Genomic DNA, 20,607 nt, shown 5'->3' on the forward strand with positions numbered 1-20,607 from the left:
TATCTACTACATTCGCTAGCCAAGCCCGCAGCAAGCTGATTGCAGATAGTAGATGCCATTCAACGATCACCCTGCTCAGTGGCGACACAGCGTGAAGAGGCCCCTTAAAATAAATGACCGGCGTCGCTTCGTGATCAAGCATTTCCCATAAATATAGGCCACACTCTCAAACGCTCCGCAACAACTACGCATGCGCGCAGTTTACTGACGGAGCAGCCAGACGGTGCGGCATCCGTCGGAGGCTGTGCGCTCCGTTGTTCGCATTTCTTTTAATCCCCCCTGTACGCCCTCACTTGTGGAAATAGGCGCACACAATTCTGCGCGCTTCAATGTGCGTTCCGCAAAGAGTGCTTTCGCGGCAAGATTTCTCTGGCACGCGAAGATGGATCCCGCGGCGAAGCGGACACCAGCAATCCAATCACAAGCGTTGTGAGTCACGTGGGCGCCGGGGCCCTTGCGTGCGTGTCCCGAGCGGCTAGCTTATCCAACGTCGTTTTTCAGGGCAGCCACCATGCCTAGTAAACACTATTGGGCGGTTGGTGTACTAGTTTAAACTGCTGTCGTGTCGAAAGGTGAACGTGCTTCAGTATTATGGATAAATAGGCAAAAGCTGGCGGCGGTTTACGCATGCCAAAATATCTGCTGATAACATACCTGACAACTTCAACCGTTTAAGAAACACTTTGGCGATATCGTTCTGCAAAACACGCATCACCGCACAATTGTACGCTGTTATGCATTCCAGCGAAATCATTCTGTCCTTCGCCGGGGCCCTTATGGGGATCCTTGTGGCTCAAATATGACATCTTCATTGCGAAGTGGTCAGTCATGGTATAATTTTCCAGTGCCTGCCAAGGGCGTCGCTGGGGATTGCCATGCCGGAGAAGGGGTCCAATGTGTTCATGAAGGTGAGCAATCAGCCATCATGCCACTATCGTGCCCTCACGCTGCGAGGTCTCTACGCTCTACTGCTAGCAACATCACTCTGACTCAGAAGAGTAGCCCAAACTTTTCCAACTCCTGCTTCTATCCGCGGGCCCGCTCTGCACCAAAACCTTTCTACTGAGATAACTCGTTTCTGTGTAATTCCAGTTTGTAGGCAGTGTCCACGAGTTGCAAGTACCAACGCCATTCTTACCCCAATCGGGGTGGCCAATACTTTGACCTGCAGCACGAGTCCTACAGATAAGATGCTGAACTCCACGTGGCTGCTGTTTTCTGCCCGCAACACAGGGGCCACAGTTTTCTACCTCACTCGGCGTTCAGGTTCAGGCTATCTTAGGCCACGGACACGCCTGCCGTCCGTCCTTCCTTCCTTCTTTCCTGCCTTCCTTGTCTCCCTCCCTCACTTTCTATTCAACTGAAATCCGAAAGAATTTTAGTCCTTTTTTTAGTTTTTTCAAAGATATTTGTACTTCCATCGAACACATTAGGCACCCCTACTGTGGGCGGCAGCCATTGTCCCGCACCGATCTGCCATACAGGAAATACGGGCTGATTATTACCCCTGACGTTCGTCCGTGGCAATAGCAAATGAATGCGAGACCTGACGAGTATCCCGCGATAGAACGCATGCCTATTTTAGCAACGATACAACACTCTACTAGCCTTGCACCTCGGTGAGTCATTCAAGGCTCTGTGACGTCAACAACAGACGGTCGCATGGGTTGTTCAACCAAAGTGTGCAACCCATGACAATCAGTGCCCGTTTCTTTACCATTTATGTTTGCTTTTTTTTTTTAATTCCGAGTGTTTGAACAGTTGCTTAAAATGAATGCGACACATGCGAACAACCTACAGACACCCGAAGATGAGGGGAAAAAAAAGTGATGATGACGCCGCCAGAATGAGGTGACCCAACCAAACCCTTTAAATCTAAAGTGGTGTGTGCTATATACTTAGGGTATCAATGTGTTAACGCCACGCACATCACTGTGTACTTGTTGCACTCACCGTGGTTGATGGCGCCTTCCTCTAGGAGCACCTGCCACATGCCGGCCGCCTGTGCGCGCGAGTTCAGGCGCACGTGGGTGGCCGGCACCTGGAGCAGCCAGTCGACCATCTCGGTGCCCACCATGCAGCGCCGGAAGTGACGCATGTGGTACTTCCGGTCCCGGATCAGCTGCGGCGCCTGGTACAGCAGCAGCGTGCGCAGCACCCATCCTGCTCGGTTCACCTGCGCCGTCGGCTGCAGCAATGAAAAAGAAGTTCCCAATGTTGAACGCTCTCATACCACCCCCGTACGCCAAACATTTCAACACTTGTACTGTTATGCAAACAATTTTGCTTCACACAGTAGCGAAGCATATATTCACGCAATCGCGTAAAAAGTCACTTCCTACCAGTCAGCGTTTGCATGGATTGAAATAAAGCGACCAGCAGTTTCCTTCCATGAGCCTCAACTTACGCTGCGGCATGTGTGGACCAACAGTCAACTGTGAGGTCTAGACCCGAACCAGGCGACCGAAACCGCCTAACGATGTGGCAGCAGTCCGACAGGCCACATGACCGCGACGTCACAGCGTGACTCTCGGGCGAAATACGTGGGCTGAAAACGACGCATTTGGCCGCGCGCTTCCCGCCCCGAGAACCGGATCAGCAGCTGCCAAGCGCCCAGACAGGTCGCTCTACGCGCGTCCAGCATGCCAGACATTTTTTCGCTGGCCTCTGCCACGCGGGCAATCAGCTGGCTGGCGTCAGCAGCCAGTGGCATTACGGTGCGCGAGAACGTCATTTATGACATTGCGTGCGCGAAACATATAGCATGTACCATAGCAAGCGGTATATCGTCGCAATACAAAAGAATGTAACTGCAGTAATGTAACTACTGTAACTAAATTTCGCACAAATTCCAAGCATGAAAAATTCAGACAGGAGACGAACAGCACAAAATTCGTCCCCTGACTGAATTTTTTCGTTTGAAATTTGTACAATGGATTAACAACTACCTCGAACTCACACGTTGTTCAATTTCGCATTACAAAGAAGCGTAGTCATCGCCTAATGTTTTTTTTTTCTTTCTTTCACTCATTTTTTTGTTACGCGGAGTCACGCAGCATGCACTCTCAGCTATCTGGCATTCAAGTCTGGCACATCCACAATTCAGGTGAAACGAGAGAGAGGGAGAGGGGAAGAGAGAAAGAAGTTTATTTAAAACCACCCATGTCCGGGTTCCCATCGGTAGGGTTCTGGTGGTCCTTTAAGGATCCTAAGCAGATACTCCGCAGGATTCTGACTGCCGCGCACGTGGGCAATGTGCAGGGCGCGGCAAGGTAAGAGGATAGCGCGAACACTTCGTCAAGGAGCGGCTGAAGTGTCCCAGATTGTATGTGGCTATCAATCAGCTCTTCGCTCTTTCACCCTTGTCGGGGCTTAGCAGCGGGCAAGGCCGAGACTAAGACTGAATCATTTGATGTTACGGGTTCAATGCCGGGTGAAGCTAACATTTAAACCAAGAGCTCCTACAATCCATTTAAACAACGCCGTAACCCGTTCAGGACGCTATGTTCTTTGTCAATAAAGAAGATAATGTTGCGTTGCATGACGAACTGCGGAACATATTGCGATAGTGTTAAGAACGAGGTGACGGAAAGGACGTAGGTTCCATTTCTTTCACGAATGCTACGGTCCCCCGCAATGGCGAGAACGAATATTTTCATGGAAGCGCTCCAAGTTAGGACCGATCCGCAAGAGCAGACGATATGCACGGGGGCATAAGCAGGTTTTTGTTTTCCTAACTTGTCTAGCGCAACAGAAACTACAAAAAGTGAACAGTTCAAACAAACAAAGCAGCGAAGACAAGATTCCCAGACTGTGCATCATCTGTGTTCTCTTCTATTTGCCAGGTCGTAATATTTAAATGTAGTTTTCAGACAGTTCAACACTGCTAGTACAATAAAAATTCTACGGGCAAAAGCATTGGGAACTGCTCTGGAGCAGTTTTCGGGAGTTTAAAATGACGAAACAGTGAGACCTCTGCTTTCTCGCAATGGAAGGAGAAGCGACAGGATTTTTGAAAGAAAGAAGTCCGGAGTGCTTCCTTCTCTTCGTGCGGCAATCGATAGGCATTAGGCAGATTCCGCGTTTCCGGTTGCTCATCGTCGCTAATAACTGCTGTTATCCTGGGCGGCCTTCAACGGATGCATCGTATCCAGCCATACTAGGGCCAGGCTTGTCGTCCTCTGCTGAGGCCTTTTTATCAATTTGGTATCGGGAGAAATCGCTGGGATGACTTTAGCGGATGATCGTCGTTAACTCAGCTGCTATCACCGGCTCGTGCCGCCCCGCCTCTTCTGCTTTCCTCGCTGAGTCCGGTGGTAGGTTTCTGAATGCTGTACTAAGATCTTAAAATAAACCACAGGTCATCAGGAGCCACAAAATAGTGAAACACGTGCATCGGTAACGGAGCAATACCACCCCAGCGGTAGAAAGAGAATTCCGAATTGGAGTTTTTCGATATACACCAGTTGCGAAACTCCGCTTCAGAATCCGGGGCGTGCGAGCACTCCTGGTTTGTTGTAACTGGGGGGGAAAACGTACTGGCGTGGAATCTAGGGGTCAATAGAAAGTTGTAGTACTCCGTTTGCTGCGTCTGCTCCGTTCGTACGGTGTTGACCGGGATTTGAGTGGTAGTGCGCGCGCGGGCACGGCGAGGAGGAAACCCCCACCGTAACGAATGCGCGGGCATGGCGAGGGTCGGCCCGCGGAACTAATCCCCCCTACCTGAACGAATGCGCAAGCTTCCAGTCGGGTCCTGGTCAACACGGTACGAACCAGCGTCCCTAAATGAGTTACGCTTAAGAGTACCGCCACTTCGTGCACCCGGAAGCGTCTGGGGGTCATTTTGTTTCTGGCTTGCAGTGTTGCCATTTCTCCCAACGAAACCGCCGCCGGTTGTGACGGGCAGAATGCGACCGGGCGCTCTAGCGTCCGCGCAGCAGAGAGAGAGAGAGAGAGAGAGAGAGAGAAGCGCCCAGAAACAAAATGACTGCGCCCATATGAAAACAAATATCACCCATATGTAAACAAATAACAATGCGAGAAAAGAGTGCTGATGCTCTAAAAGTCTTTATTTAGTGACGCTAGTATACGAACGGAATAGACGGAGCATACAGAGCACTAAAACTCTCTAATGACTGAACTTCGCTGAACGTTTACTGAAATAAAACTTGCTTACTAACGTTTTTATGGCATTTTCTTTAACGGAGCACCGACATAAAATTTCAAAGCTATTATAACTATGTAAAAGGTTTCCTTTGTATATGGAGATATATCCCAGCAAGTTCCAAGTGTAACCATTAAGTAAAACATTTTAAATCCATTTGAATCTTTGCATGCACCCACGAGAAACCTCAGAACGAATATTCTTTTGTAATCGGCACTAGCATTACGCCATGTGCTCTTTCTGGCCTCCAACTGCTGACCTGAGGGCTCCCGTGACGTGGCCAACGCGGTAGCTGTGGTTGGCGCGCGCTGTTCCGCCGTGTGTATCACGTCACTGTTTTGAAACTGACGTCATACTGCCAGGCGCGTTGAGATGGTGGCGACCACAGCCAATCTGGGCGCGCGCGTCCACACCGGCAGCGGTGCGACGAGAGCGGTGACGTCACGAGCGCCCTCCTGCCATGGCTGCCGCCTCGGTGACCGTTTGATCGAAACCGAAACTGACACGAGTAAACGAGGCCGTGAATAATTATTTACGCCGCTATCGACCATCTAACGTGCCATTGTATGATTAGCCGGCTGGTAGGCACCCATCGCTTAACACAAAAAAAACGTGTCATTACTCCTTTAAGACTAGCGGCGGCAGCCTCAAGCAGCTGCGTATTGCTTCATTTTTGTGTCGACAAAGAGCAGGCCAATCCGGCGGCCCCCGTTCGCGCATGGTTTGTCCCGGTGTAGGAAGCCAACTGCGGACCACTTTTTCGCACATGGAGCCTATCGTGAGCTTCGCAACTTCCTATGTTGGATAACGCAGATCCCGAAAGGGTCAAGAGGCTTGTTTGCTGTCCTTCTTCGAATAGAAGCCAAATTTGGGCACCTAGTGTTATCTAATCCCCGATGGTGGGCAGCGTCCGTGCTATTCTATCCGAGTGCAAGCGACAGGGCGCAATAGCTCGCGCGAAGTGCCCCGCTTGCCCTGAAGGAAATCCCAACACGAGGCATGCAATTCAAGCACCCGTCCTCGATATGCTATCTTGGCTCCAATATTGCGAAATTTCGCTGCCGTGCAATACAAACTCGAGCACCCTGACCTTGAAGTGGACACAACGCACGTTGCAACGAACTATGCAGTTAATACTTGAGACGAGATACTTTTTTTGTTTCGTCTTTCATTCCGTCTTCCGACTTGTGTCTGCAAAGAAAGTTGCTGTTACGTAAAACGATTGCACAGCAAGACGTATTGCCATCAAGAGAGTTTACACCAAACGTAAATTTCGTTCGGCGCGGTACAAAAGAATTCTCAGATATGGTTTAGCGTAGTGTGTCACTTTCTCGTACTGGAATAATCTTTAGCCCCGCCGGCTGTGGACTGCAGTTTTAAATTACACAGTGGTCGGAAGAAAAATCTTTTTCGGCCATTCCATTCTCTGAGGATGTTTGTCGAGCCAAGGTGCGTGCTTTGGGGAGTGTTAACGCTTTGTGCTTCAATGGCGAGTGTGTGTCGGACTTTCGTGTCTCCGGTCTGGTCGCTATGGAACCACAACGTTGATGCTGCAACACAAACGACGATCGAGAATGTCTCCTTGGGAACAGGGGTACGCCCCCTTGAATTCTTGCAAATTTTGTTTTGAACGGCGTGCGCGCCTCACTATTTTCGCTTTCACTTGTACCTTGCACTCTCACTTTTTAGGGCATTGTTTTTGCTTCGATGACAGCGGCGACATGCGTTAGCTTAGGGATATGCATTCGCTTTTGCTGTTGGCTTTTTCACCCTCACTATAACATTTCAGTCCCACTCTTTGTAAGACGGCTTTCCCACACCGAGGTTTACGCCCGCGCTCACAGACGCCATTAAAGTCCCAGATAGTAGCCATATGAACCACTTCGCTCCAAAAAATAAGGCTCATCATCGCTGCATCCGCCGTGAATACGACTTCGAGTGTCAGGAACGCGTTAAACAGAAACTGCAGAGCCGCACCTCGGTCTATCTGTCACTGAAAAAGAAAAGCCAGTCTACATTCGGTCTCTGCGCTCCAAGGCTGACATGGACAATGAAACGCACCGTAGTTGAGGGCTACTAATTAATTCAGACCACCTCAGTTTCTCTAACGCGCGCCGAAATCACGACGCACCGGTGTTTCTGTATTCCGTCTCCATCATAAAAAGGGCCGCCGTGGACTGGAATCGAACTAGCGACGCCATGCGGTAGCACAGAGCGTCAGCCGTTGAACCACGGCGGCGAGTAAGAAAAATAAAAAATCAGAGCCCCTTTGTGAAAAGAAAGATGGTTAAAACACGAAGCTGCTTCTTCAACCGTGTCGGAATGTAGCAATCGGATAGACGTCGGCTTCATAACGCCAATTACCCCGGTTCGGTTCCGACTACAGGAAGCGTTTTTCTTTTCTTGAGACACTTGATGTGCCTTCGCTTATCATCATCATCATACTTTTCTTAAGCCCCCTTGTGTAAAGTTGGCTTTCCTGCAGTGAGTCTTTGTGTCAGTGAGGCATAGAAGGCTTTGCTTTAAAAGTTTACCACGAGATAGAAAATTCGCAGGAGAGGAGGTGGAAAAAAACGTACGGGAAGGCTAGGAGGTTCACCGGGTGTAGAGCGCCCTGTTTGCTCACCAGAACTGGGACAGTGGGGGCTCTGGAGATGAAAGAGGAGGACATTAAAGAGTGCTTAAGTGTGGAAATGCGAAAGACTTATAGTCCCACAGGCGGAATGTGTACTAATTACTCCGTGTATTGGAGACGGATGGTCGCAGCGCCGGTAAGTAGTGCAGTGGTGTGCCGCTCAGACTGTCCTGGCTCGCTCGTGACTGCTGCGCCGCAGGGTGCGGCAGCAGGTGTTAACATAATAGTGCAAGCCACGGCTGATGGAGCCCCCACCGAGCGGTGGCGGTGCGGTGGAGCGCTAGAAAACCGCCGCATCTGCAGTGTTCATCGCTTGCACTCCTTTTAATTGCGTTTTGCTTCTAAGGCGGGGTGAATGCACGTCTTCGCCGTCGCCCCACGCGGTGTAACCGAGATAGCGAGGAGGACACCGAAGAGTGAGCGAAGAGGTAAACGGAGTAGGAGAGTATAGCGAAAGTGTGAGGAAGAAAGCGGAGTGCCGCGGGTGTCGCGCCGGACGTGCATGCTCCGTGGCGGCGACCCGCTACGACATGGCGCCATAGTAGCGCGCGCCGTCGTGTGTTCGTCGTCGACGCGGTCACTAAGGCATGCTGCGAGCGCGTCCACCGATACCATACTTGGAAGCAAAGTGCAGAGTGAGCGGACTAGTATATGAATACACCTGAAATATTTTGCACAGTCGAACCAGCTAAATAGCTACGCTCAAATTTCGCTTTAGGGAGTATCGTAGTCACCAGCCAATATTTTATCGCCAAACGTTTGGCCCCGAAATTACGACGACAGCCTTTATTTCTTGTAATAAGGCTCCAGTGTTGCAGCTCATTCGTGTGAAGACAAATATGAAAGATTCGCGTTCCAGTTCCGCTTGAGCAGTCCGAATCACCACCAAACGGTGCCCGCGGAACGTCAGCAAAATTCCACGAAGCCGAGGAATATGCCGAAAACGGCGTGGGGAAAAGCGTCGATAGCGACGCCGAGCTGGCTGGAGCGAAAAGAAATACGGGAGAGGCAGCACGAATCCCTCGAGGCATTAAATTCCTTCAATGCGTTTGTATACGTCAGCGCGTTCGATTTCGCGTTTTCAGCTACCAGCTGCGAAACACAAGCATGTCTTCGCCTCTACGCTTACCGCTTGGATGCCGACGAAAACGGTATCGACGATACAGCTCGACGCGACGAGGAACACGCGCGCCCGGAAGCGGAAGTAGTACGAATAAATTCAAAAAAGGGGGCGGGAAGAGCAGCCCTTGCACGCGACGCACTGCGTTCACGTTTCTTTTTCGATTGACGCAAAAGGCGAAAAAATGCGCAGGCACCAGTAAAATCGCTACCTTACGTCCGTTGACATGTTTTGTGGTGGTGTGCGTACTCCTCTCCTCCCGCTGCTTTCAAAGCTGCTGTTTCCGTGTGACGAGCTTCTTACCACGCTTTCTGCAAGCGCGTCTTCAGCGCGTTGCTACAATCGCTTCCGAAGATTGTTGTCCCGGTTTGGCAGGGAGAACGAGGCAGCGAAAAATTGATTCTATTTTCGGGAATGTAAAATCGGGGACAGGAAACACCCTGCTTTCGAGAAATAAAACAGAGATTGACAATTTTGCTACGACATTCTCGAGGTGGGCGTCATAATTTTCAATTCAGCGCACCTGTAACCGAGCAGAAATAAAGTTCCTGCTCCCAGAACGCGGGACGCTATCGTCTTCTTAGTCGTTAAATGCCGTTACTGGTGCCCCAGCCACATGGAGATATTGTTGAGCTCCCGTACGCGTGCCTCTGTGCATGCTGGCGTAAAAACCTCTTAGCGCACACTCTCAGAACACAATTTATTCTACAGTTTTCAACTTCAGATGGTGGAACCCAATCTCAGAAATGTGGCGAACTGGGCTAGTTGTGACGGATTGATGGTGATAATCACGCAAAGCCAGACAAAAAACAAAGGGAGGTCACAGACAAGCGCTTGTCTGTATCCTCACCGCTTGTGAGGTCTTCGTATAGTTTTGCGCTGTAATATCTCCCTGGAACCCAGTCTCACGGCTATAAAAGGCATTTTATTTATTTATTTATTTATTTATTTATTTATTTATTTATTTATTTATTTATTTATTTATTTATTTATTTATTTATTTATTTATTTATTTATTTATTTATTTATTTCGCAATACCTCTGTCCAAAAGTATGGCAGAAGCTGGAGTGAGTGCACCCGAGAAACAAGACCACGCAATACCCTCCAGTTGCCAATTACAAACCATGGAGTCGTAAAAAGAAATGGACATTTGCCACCAAACATTACTCGGAGAAATTTTTACTAATTATGTAACAAAATCCCCGCTCAAAAGTATTCTGCCGGGAAGCGAGTCCCAATCTTGATCGGTGTGAACGAAAAACTGCACTTCAACCACGTGGCGATAACCTTCAGGGAAGGTACGTCATTATTTGTTGCGCAACTATTTGTTGTTCCGCACATGACTGCAGCCAATAAATGTTGATGACTGCGACGAGTCATTCTCGTCGTAAGAGGCGACACATTATTCGGTCGCTTCAATTTAATTTTAGATGCGAAGCATCTCATGCTCGGGGCTGTGTCCCGGCTCCCTCCCTCGTTGTCGTTGTCCGCCGTCCGCACTCTACTGCGCATGCGCGCCTCTTCAGCCCCGTCAGCGTTTGCGCTGACGTCAGCGCAGTCAACTAAAAAAAGAAATATTTAGGCGGCGCCCGGTTTCGATCCCACGGCACTCCGGTGGCGACGGAAGGTACGTGGCGCTCTTCCCACTGCGCTACAAACCGAGACGGGAGCATGTGCTACGAATGCACCTTATGTCTCGCACTCATTCAAACTACGTCAAGAAGCTACTGACACAACGAAGGCACGCGAAGCTGAACGTCAACGGAAACGACGAACTGAAAACTAATGGGAACTTCAGTGGACCCCATGGCTGCTTCACATACTACTCAGGGTTCCCCTACGGGAAGATGGTGTAATTTTTTTTTTGTCCAACAGGCAGTTGTATAAGAAGACAACAGAATCAATTACCCGGGTTTCGAAAATATTATATGACTTAAATGCATAAACTGGGGAGGGCGGTCTATTCTTCTACGCTTGCCAAATTTCAACCTGATAGGTTTAGGATTTAGTCATTCCGGTTGGGTGATGTCGTTTTTTTGTTGCACGATCCCGTATAACTGCGGCATTTCTGACTCAGTTCTTACTGAAATCTGAGTACGAACAGGAGTACCCCTGAGGTTTCTCCCAGCAGAATATTGCTTTCGCCATGCAAACACGCGTATATTGAAAAAAAAAATAGAGAAGACCATTCTTGGTTTTTTGTATATACAGTCGAACACGGATATATCGAACACGGATATATCGAATTATTGTCTATATCGAACTCATAAATTATCCCCTTGAAAATTCTGTGTAAAAGTATAGGAATTCGTACGTTTATATCGAACCGTATTTTTCCCTACATTGGCTATATCGAACGCCACGCGAGTTGGAAGGTACTCTTCGGCGGTCGCTGCACTCCCGATTGACGTTGAGGAGGATCTGGAGGAATGCGCGGGAAAGGCGAAGACTGGCTCGCGGAACTAATCCCCCCTACCGGAACGAATTTGCGCTTGCCCAGTCGTGCCCCGCTACCGGCCGCCATAGCGTTAGCGAACGGAGTCCGGTATACTAAATCTCTCTAGGCACAGAAGCCCGAACGCTCGGAAAATGTGACAGTGCGAGGTAGGGATGCCCCGACTGCGCACGTCCTTCTTTTTTTTTTTCGGCGGCGTACGTTCCCCGGCTTGCCGAAAAAGTTTTTTTTTTTCGCTCTCTCTGGGTCTGGCTTCCCCCAATGTCGTCTCGGGGAAGGGAAGATGGAACAAAGGCGCTGGCGGCGTCCTCCTCCTTTTGCATTGTGCTGCCTGTTTCTGCTGTTTGGCGAGTTGTCCCGCACCTTTCGGAGATCACTGTTTCTCTCGGAGATAACCATCGCGAGTGCTTTATTGGAGTCCGTTCAGAGAGCCTTGGAATCGTTACCTTCGAACTTCTTGTAATAGGTGCGCGCTGTTCTTTGGCGTGCGTGTTGTGCAGGGTGTGCGAAGGCGCAGCGTACTGCTGGAATTTTCTAGTTGTGCAGCCTCGAGAAGATCGAGACCAGCGTCTTTAATTTCATTTCCAGAACGAAGAAGTAGGCCAAGATCAGCGATATTTTTTTTCACGGATATAAAGTGTCCTGTTGCGTCGTGAGTGCGGAATTAGTTGTCATTCTTGAATGCGACGATCGGTAAGTGATCGTCCGCCATAGGTCAGGTCTCAGAGCCCATATTTTTTATATCGAATTTTTCATATATCGAACTAATTCGCGATCCCCTTTGAGTTCGATATATCCGTGTTCGACTGTATAACGCCTGGGTACTTGTAACCTTGGTCCTCGGAAACAAAACAATCTGTAATTGCGAAAGAATACGTTCTCACGATTTCTTTCTTTTTACAAGCGCCAGTCATCAGTCATAAGCAATGACCAATCCCAACCGATCGTAGTTGTCACAGCGTGATGAGAGCCCGCCCTAAGCCGGCTGGATAAGCTTCAGAGTCACTGGTCACTGCTGGCGACTACCAAATCTTGACCGATTACGATACTTCAATGTGTGTGACACACACCGCTCGAGGCTCTACAGAACTTCTCTATTTCAAAAATATTTAACTTTGTCCTTGGACATGAACATTTTCTAGATATAGCCATCGAGTCGGCCAGGTAGAGAGGCTACGCTTTGCCACCATCTTTTTCCTTTTGCCGTTTGCTCTAATAAACGTTTGGTCTCAGCACGAAGGAGTTTTAGGCCCCTGAAACAGCGAAGACAGTGCGGTGCGGAATTTTAAAGCTCTTGTGCGTTTTTTTAAAGACTCTGGACTCGACTCCAGCTTGTGACTGCCTGTGTCGTCACTTCTTTTTTTTATGTGTGTCCGTGTTCCTGTCTGTTGGATTTTCTTTCGTTCTTCCTTTTCTGATTTTGTATTATTCATGTTAGCATTTAATCCTCGTCACGTGTTCACCAACCATCTGAAGTAGCAAGCCCAGCATTACGCAGGGCTGACCTCTTCGGTATCATTAAAGAATCTTCTCTCTTTCTCTTTCTCTTTCTCTCTCTCTCTCTCTCTCTCTCTCTCTTCTACTACTACTACTACTACTACTATAACTACTACTACTACTACTACTACTGCTACTGCTACTGCTACTACTACTACTACTGCTACTGCTACTGCTACTACTACTACTACTACTACTACTGCTACTGCTACTACTACTACTACTGCTACTACTACTTCTACTACTGCTACTGCTACTACTACTACTACTACTACTACTACTACTGCTACTGCTACTACTACTACTACTACTACTACTACTACTACTGCTACTACTACTACTACTACTACTACTTGCATAACCAAGAAGACAAGGAGAGAAAGATAGAAAAATACTGGCTTATCGGTGGATTTACTACTGCGGCTTAGGTAGTGAGGCAAATTAGTGTTTTCACAACCCCCACCAAATGTTGCTGAGATATATCTCCCTCCTAATATCTATCTAGCTTTTATCACAGCCTTCACGCAGATGAGACCGTGACAGATGGAGTCTCCCCTCGGCCAAACAAATTACAATTTTGGTTCATTAAAATGGCTGCATCGTACCGGTACTCACCGACGGGGCAGAAAGTTGGAGGCTCACTAAGGGGGTTCAACTTCAATTGAGAACGACTCAGCGCGCAATGGAACGGAAGAGGATGGGTGTAACATTAAAGGCCAACTGCACTCAAAATTTCGACTGCGCGAAATCACTGTTCCTGCATAGTATGACTAAAAAGACCGCGATGTACGAAGTATGACGCCTAAAATGTGCGCAATTACGCCGCAAGCGACCAGCAAAAATCGACGATTTTGAAAACGAAACTGGGCAAAACGCGGCCATTACGGGCAGGCGGAAGTGACGTATCAGCCGTCGGCGCGAGCGGCCAGACGGCCTGGCCTGACGGCGCGAGCTGTGCGGACCGGCCGACGCGGCAGGCTCGGCCAGCCAGGAGAAGAGTGTGAGCGCGCGCGTGCGGGGGTGTGGGAGGCGCGCGGAAAAGCGAACGCTTGTCCCGCAAGCACGACACTATTCGTGCGCTCCAACAGCAGCACACTCTGTAGGCATGATGTCGCGACGAAACTCGAAAAGGAGAGAAGCGTACGATTAACGAAGCCTCTTCGGAGCCATGAAAGCCAGGCGTACCGGCGGCGCGAAATGCGAGTTTCCTGGGTTCTCCCGCTGCGAGGCAGGCTGATCGGCCTGGACGGCTGGCATGTCACTTCCGCTAAATGGCTGTTTGCGCGACACGCCGGCAGGTGCTTTGTCGTCTGCAAGGGCGTTATTTTGAGTGCCTGAAACTGAATAACCACGCATTGCACAGAGCTACCGGTCGCGTCGCAGTAGTTCTCAAGGTACCTACTACACATTTCGAAGGCATTTAGCCAGGGTGAAATTGGAGTGCAGTTGGCCTTTAAGAGGCAAGAAGAGAGCGGAGTGGGTGAGGGAACAAACGCGTGTTAACGATATATTAGTAGAAATTAAGAAGAAGAAATGGACGTGGGCAGGACATGTAATGCGAAGGCAAGATAACCGTTGGTCATTAAGGGTAACAGAGTGGATCCCTAGAGAAGGCAAGCGGGGCAGGGGGCGGCAGAAGGTTAGATGGGCAAATGAGATCAAGACGTTTGCGGGGATAAATTGGTCGCAGTTAGCACAGGACCGGGGTAATTGGAGATTAATGGGAGAGGCCTCTGCCCTGCAGTGGGCGTAGATAGGCTGATGGTGATGATGATCATGATAAAGATGGTGGCTCTAGTCCAATAAGAATGATAGCAATTTTACCGCAAGCTTCCAACAAATAAGTGAGATATTAAAAAAAGAATATAAGGCAGTGCCCCCCTCCCTCACTTGCCGGCGATATCTCTATGACGTCACGGATACTTGTTCGCACGATTGGCGGCAGCCTACCTAAGCAACTACCAAGAAATATGACTGGGCAGTTGCAAAGGACCCCTAGTTTCATTGGTCGTATCACTTGAATGATAACGTTCAGTTAACACACCGATGAATGTTTTTAATGCTGGTGTATATTACGTCACTCCTGCCAATACTACGTCCATGTAGGGCGGTATTGAAAAGCTTTTCGACATTTCGTGCGTTTTTTTAAAAAAAAAAACGTCTTTCGTCGCTGGAATGGACGTTACTGGGGGAGTTCGCAAGACCAGTTCTTTCAAATTGGACGAGGTTATGTTTTGTCCTAACGGCCCCTTTACGAGCAGGCTGCATTTTAACACGCGTGGCCACAAAGCGCCAAACCAATCCACGATTGAAGCGCGCGGTAAAAATAAATAGAAGAAAATTTCATCGCAGTCAAACCGCTGTGCCCTTGTACGATCTGCAGCTCGAAACTTTGCCAGGTACGCACGCCCGGCGAAGAGAGCGCATTAGTAGTTCGAACACTGAGATGAGAAAGTCATTAATTCCCGAGAGATATTTTCCCGCCCACGCTCTGAGCCAAACCTTCGCTCCATCTTCCCAATCTTCTTTCCCTTCGTTCTCTTTTTATTCTTTTTCTTCAGATGAATTGCGGCGCGCCAGCCCCTTCGGCACGCGCGGCTCGCTCGCTAAATCTTATCATAGTAATGCGCGCATATTAGGCTTTACGCGCCATTTTCGTAACGACTCTCTAGACGCATCTCCCGCCTCTTTCGTAAAAAAAACGAAGAAAGCCAAGACCGTGAAGCGTTTCGCCCAGTTTTGCGCGGTCAGCGCAAAATCCTTTTCTCACCGTGCCTGCCTCTCTTTCTGTCTCTCTCTCTCTCTCTCTCTCTCTCTTCCTCTCCCTGCTTCAACCAGACACTTTTTATTCCGTTGTCCTCCAAGTCTCTCGTTTAGTTGAAAAGACGGTGGATGAGTCGAAGGCGCGGCCTTCAAAGCCCCTCGCTTCGTCTTCGTTTTCTGCTTGGCGAAAAGTTCCCCTCGACCATTTCTCGCGATCTCCTCGGTGCGAGCATTTTTCTTTTCCGAGCGCCGGAACATATTTCGCTTCGCCTTTAAAGAATGAGCACGGTTTGCAACCATGACCTTTACAGCTCTCGTCTCCTAAGCCCGAGCTCCTTCTTTGCTCCCCGCTTCTCCGATCCGCCAACGCATTGTGCCGTTAAGCGCGCGAAATAATATTATGGAGAAACGACCAAAAATTCTCCCAGCTGATGGTTCTCCCCGTGAAATTAAAATTCTCCGCGCCGACCTTTCCTTTGTGTTTCCAAAAGAGAATGAGCAGGGGAGATCGGCGAAGTGAGGATGATGATGAGGAGGCGAAGAAAAAGGATGCGGAAGGATTGAAGGAGGAGAGGGGAAGTCGATTAAGCGTGCATGTGGCGTGGAATGCGCCAGATTTGTAAACACCCATCTTTGGGGAACGACCAGGGCCTCTCGCGGCCCTGGGAGGTTGCAAGTGTAGTTCCACGGGAAAACTGCCAGGCACTTCGATATTTAGAATGGGTCGTTACTTGAAACGAAATGGCGCGGCGCCGCAGGAATCTGGAGCGTTTCGAGTGGGCCGTGTTTGTTATGTTCTCGATGTTATTGTTGTTGTTGCGGCTTCACCGTCGCAACTTCTCCCGTTGAACTTTCCTGCTTCCTTTGTACGTCTGCGAAGTTCCTTCAGTCAGGCGTGCAATGTTCTACGCCTGCTGGCAATTTCGTCGAACTAATGACCGCTAAGAAAAAAAAGCAGCAGCTCTAAGCAAACCCATTTTGAAGCACAACTGTTTCGTTCCCTTAAACGAGTGTAATGAAATAAAAGCTTTGCTTGCCCGCGTGGGGTTCATGAAATCATGAACTGCCGCGACTAAAGTCGAGCACGTAAATCTCTTGAAAGAGGCAAGATGGAAGACACCAGGACAAATGAATGAATGAATGAACGAACACACGTTTATTGAAAGAAAAAAAGATGGCGAGGAATCCCCTTTACACGACCGCCGGCCTCGGTCAAGAGTCGGGAATTGGATAGGAAGTAAGGAGTGGGTAGAACAGAGATACAAAGGCAGCTAGAAGCAGTCCTCCATGCCGTCTTCTCTGCTAGAAACTGCGAACTTTGGGTTAATCTACTCGGAGTCCCATCTCACAGGAAGCACCTGCTGGACACACAAAGATAAAAATTCGAATCTTTAGTTGACGGGGGAATAAGGCGAAGTCAGTTATTCGCATGGCCTATCATAAGAAATTCAGTGGAATAGAACCTGTGTAATGAAAGATTAAAAAAGTTCCACAGAGATTCACTTAACTGAATTTGTTGTTACGCAAGACGTCGCACATGGAAGAGACGGTTTAAGGGGTCATACAAAGGAATTAGACCCCGTGAGGACTTCTGGCCTAGCGGCGTAAGCAAGATAAATTTCCCGCCTGCACCACCAACAAGTGCACTCCAGGGGCGGTATTCTCGTAACTGTCCCTTTTGAAAACGTCCCTTTTGCACCCCTTCCTCGTTACGCACTTCCGGTTAAGCAGTGAGTGTTGGCAGTAGGTTTGCCGCGCTTGCGTTACGTCACTTCTGGTTGTTTGCTTTTGGCCAATCAGGGCTTGCCAAAAGGGACACTTTTGAAAGGGACGCAAAAGGCACAAAACTCGAGAATACCGCCCCAGATTGCAATCGACACGATACGTTTATCCAGATTATTTTTGTAGCGAAAAGCTACACTACGCTAACTCGGGCAGTCTTCGTGGGGTGACCAGTTTTGACCTTGAGAGCTAGAGGTCTAACCACACCCCTTAAGCAAGCGCCCTCCACGGAGCAGCGGCCCGATGGCGGGGAGAGATAGGCGGCAGGAGAGAGAAAGGAGAGGAGGAAACGGAGATGTGTGCGGGAACCGTGCGCGGGAGACGTGCCCGGAACCTGGCGAAGGAAGGCCAGGAGGCCACGTGCAGCGCAGAGCCGTGTGCGATGGAGTAAGAAGAACATCCTGCTGTGGTCGCTTGTACAGCGGAGAGGCTTAAACAACACCGTAAGGCGGCAAAGAGGAAACACGCTAGTGTTGTGTACAGCTTCGCTACCTTCAAGTCTTACGCGTTAGTGTGAGCTCCCTTCATTTGTTTTCTTCCCTCCTACTACCTTTCTCCATTGATTTCCCATGCCCAAGACGCTCGTTAAAGGGACCACGAAGAGAAAACACAAGTTTGGTTCATTCAAAAGATTGCCTCGTTGGAATCATACTGACACCACTTTTAACGTAAACTTCGCTAAAATAAGCTACATAAGTACGAAAAAAAGAGAATGACCATGCGACCCACTAGCTCATTTTCCGCAACAGAACCTATCATTCCATACCAGCCAGCTCTGCGATTGGCGGGGGCAGGCAAAAGCAAACGCAAATTAAACAGAGCTTATAAACTCACCGAACGAGCTATTTGCGCCTAAATTTATGGCACATTCTTTTTAAAACAGTAAAAATGGTGGGACAAACAATGAGTTACGGAAGCACACGTAAACATAGAAGTATCGATGCGTACTGCTGTTGATACTGTGCGCACTATGCTTGGTTTAGCTGCACAGGACTGTGGGCTTTCGGGTTGTCTCAGACGACACTGGCCGATTGACGCAAGCAACGGTGTCTTACGTGACCATATTTGTCGAGCGAGCACTATGTTTCACGAAGCGATTATTTTCTCCCTGAACAAAAACAAGCCAAGTTAAAATACGGTCAAAAACAAATTAAAGACAGAAAACGGCTTGCCACGGTATGGTGGCGCCATCTAGGTTCACTAACGGTGAACAAGCTTTCCCAATCGGCTGCAGAGCGGTCGCTTCCTGTGATGTCATTGCAGACCACGAAAACGAACGATTTAGCGGGAAAATCAAAATTCGACTTACATAATTAATTTCTCAGTGAATAAAGCATCGTTTGCATCCAGACAAGCTCTGGGGGAACTACAAAACATGAAATCTTTCGAATAACACAAACTTGTATTTTGTCTTCATTGCTCCTTAAAGCGTCAAAGCCTACAGGAAAACCCCGGTTATTGCAAAAACAAGCGTAAGACTTGACTGTAAGAAACGTTTTAACAGCGGAGCTGTTTAAGCTCGAGTTCCATACGTGCCTCTCACCGCTCAAAACTGCGCGCACCAAAGTGGAGAAGAGGAAAATTCCAAGAAGTGTGAGAGAGCCAAGGAGCACGACGACCACGTCTGGGGAGTGCGTGCCTATAGAAAAGACTGTTTCCCCTCGCGTCGTGAAACCGGCATCTGTCCGATTCCGCTATCAACGCATTCCTTTAGGTGTTCTCCTAGTTGATAGCGAGGTGTCGCTCAAAACTCGGAGCAGCACAGTGGAGAGAAGAGAAATGCTAGGCCAAGGCGTGTGAGAGAAAGTGGCGAGGAGGCATGGAGCCGACGAGAAGATGTGGGGAGTATGCGGCGCGGCTCAGATGTTCGAGTGGGGAGGTGCCTGTCGTGGATTGGCTGCGCCTAGTGATGACGTAAGCTCTCACGTGCAGGCGTCCTCGTAGTTAAAAGAGGCACGTGCGCACGGCGTCATCAGTGTTAGACCTACCGATAAGATGGGCAGACCCAAGAAAAAACAAGTTAGAGCTAGGGAAGACTGCCGGTTCCTCTCTTTCCCAAGTCGTCGCATCTGAATTGCGAAGGTGTCCGCATTTTTTTAGATATTCCGTATTGAGTAAACCTGGCTGCTTGATTTCAAACACAACGGCCTCAAAACGGCCTCACGTTTTAATTCCGGTATTCAGCCTGCACTTAACAACGACAGCTGTAAGATTCGAGATTCCCGCTGTTAGGTGCCATTCCTTGCCAGATTAAAATCTCCTTTATAATAGTACTTTACCGCAAGAAAACTCTTAATAAAAAAGGCAACCTTTTAACGGAAGACATCATGGGTCCGAGTATGGACTCAACAAAAGTCTGATAGAAGCACCTTAACAGAAAAAACTGACCGAACGAAAGCCCGCCTAATGAAGCAGGACGTGGTGGGGTGGGTACAAACGAAACGAATAGGTTAAAAGAAAATTTAAATGCATGAATGCGTCGTTGTTGTTCGTGAACAGGTCTAGCCAATGTCATGTACCATCCCTGAGGAATGGCGAAAATTCAGTGCCAGCCCAATCTGTGAAGGCGGATGACCAGCGGGGGTGCTTGTGGGTTATTGGTTGACAACAAACATCCGCGAAAGCCACGCCATCACGCCGGGGAAGCGTTCAGCTGGACTGCAACCCCGCCGACGTCTTGCGTTTTCCGCCTATACTCGGTGACAACTTAAGAACGGCACCAGAAGGTGCCGCTGTGCCTTATCACCGTAGCCGGATGTTTCTCCGCGCGGCGCAAGTAGGGCGTTACTGGGTATATTTTGAACATGGTGTGAGCCGTTCCGGTGATTTTTTGGACTTAATATGCTTATAAACGACTCCAGTGACGACAAACAAACTGCGTGAGACAAGGCAGACGATATCACGCATTCATAGCAAACCCCTTTCAAAACGCGCGCGCACTGACATCACGGGTCCCGCGCTTTGGCGGAGTGATACACTACATGAAGTGGTGCCGTTCTTAAGTTGTAACCGAGTATAACAATATTCGGGGTCCCGACGGCCATCGAGCTTGCGCTTGGCGTTTGCGATCCGATCGTCGTCGGTGGCCTCCTTTCGCCGAGGTCGCGCCCATTGCCCCCGTCCACCCTTTATTTTCCCTTATAGGCTTCACTGATGGAAATCCTAATGGGTATTTAGCTTACAAGGACCA

At 49.1% G+C, this 20,607-nt stretch overlaps 1 protein-coding gene across 9 annotated transcripts in view; it reads right to left on the bottom strand.

The window, feature by feature from the left end:
* Positions 1-20,607, bottom strand: part of Epac (Exchange protein directly activated by cAMP) — an 841,204-nt gene that overhangs the window by 76,858 nt on the left and 743,739 nt on the right. For all 9 annotated transcript variants that reach the window (XM_077698340.1, XM_077698341.1, XM_077698345.1 and 6 more), the window contains one exon: positions 1,954-2,188. In XM_077698340.1, coding sequence (XP_077554466.1) covers positions 1,954-2,188 — 235 coding nt within the window. The remainder of the gene's footprint in view (positions 1-1,953; positions 2,189-20,607) is intronic.

This window comes from Haemaphysalis longicornis, unplaced genomic scaffold, assembly GCF_048455015.1.
Source record: "Haemaphysalis longicornis isolate Haplotype H1 unplaced genomic scaffold, Haemaphysalis longicornis Haplotype H1 scaffold_2, whole genome shotgun sequence".
NCBI classification, from domain to species: Eukaryota; Metazoa; Arthropoda; class Arachnida; order Ixodida; family Ixodidae; genus Haemaphysalis; species Haemaphysalis longicornis.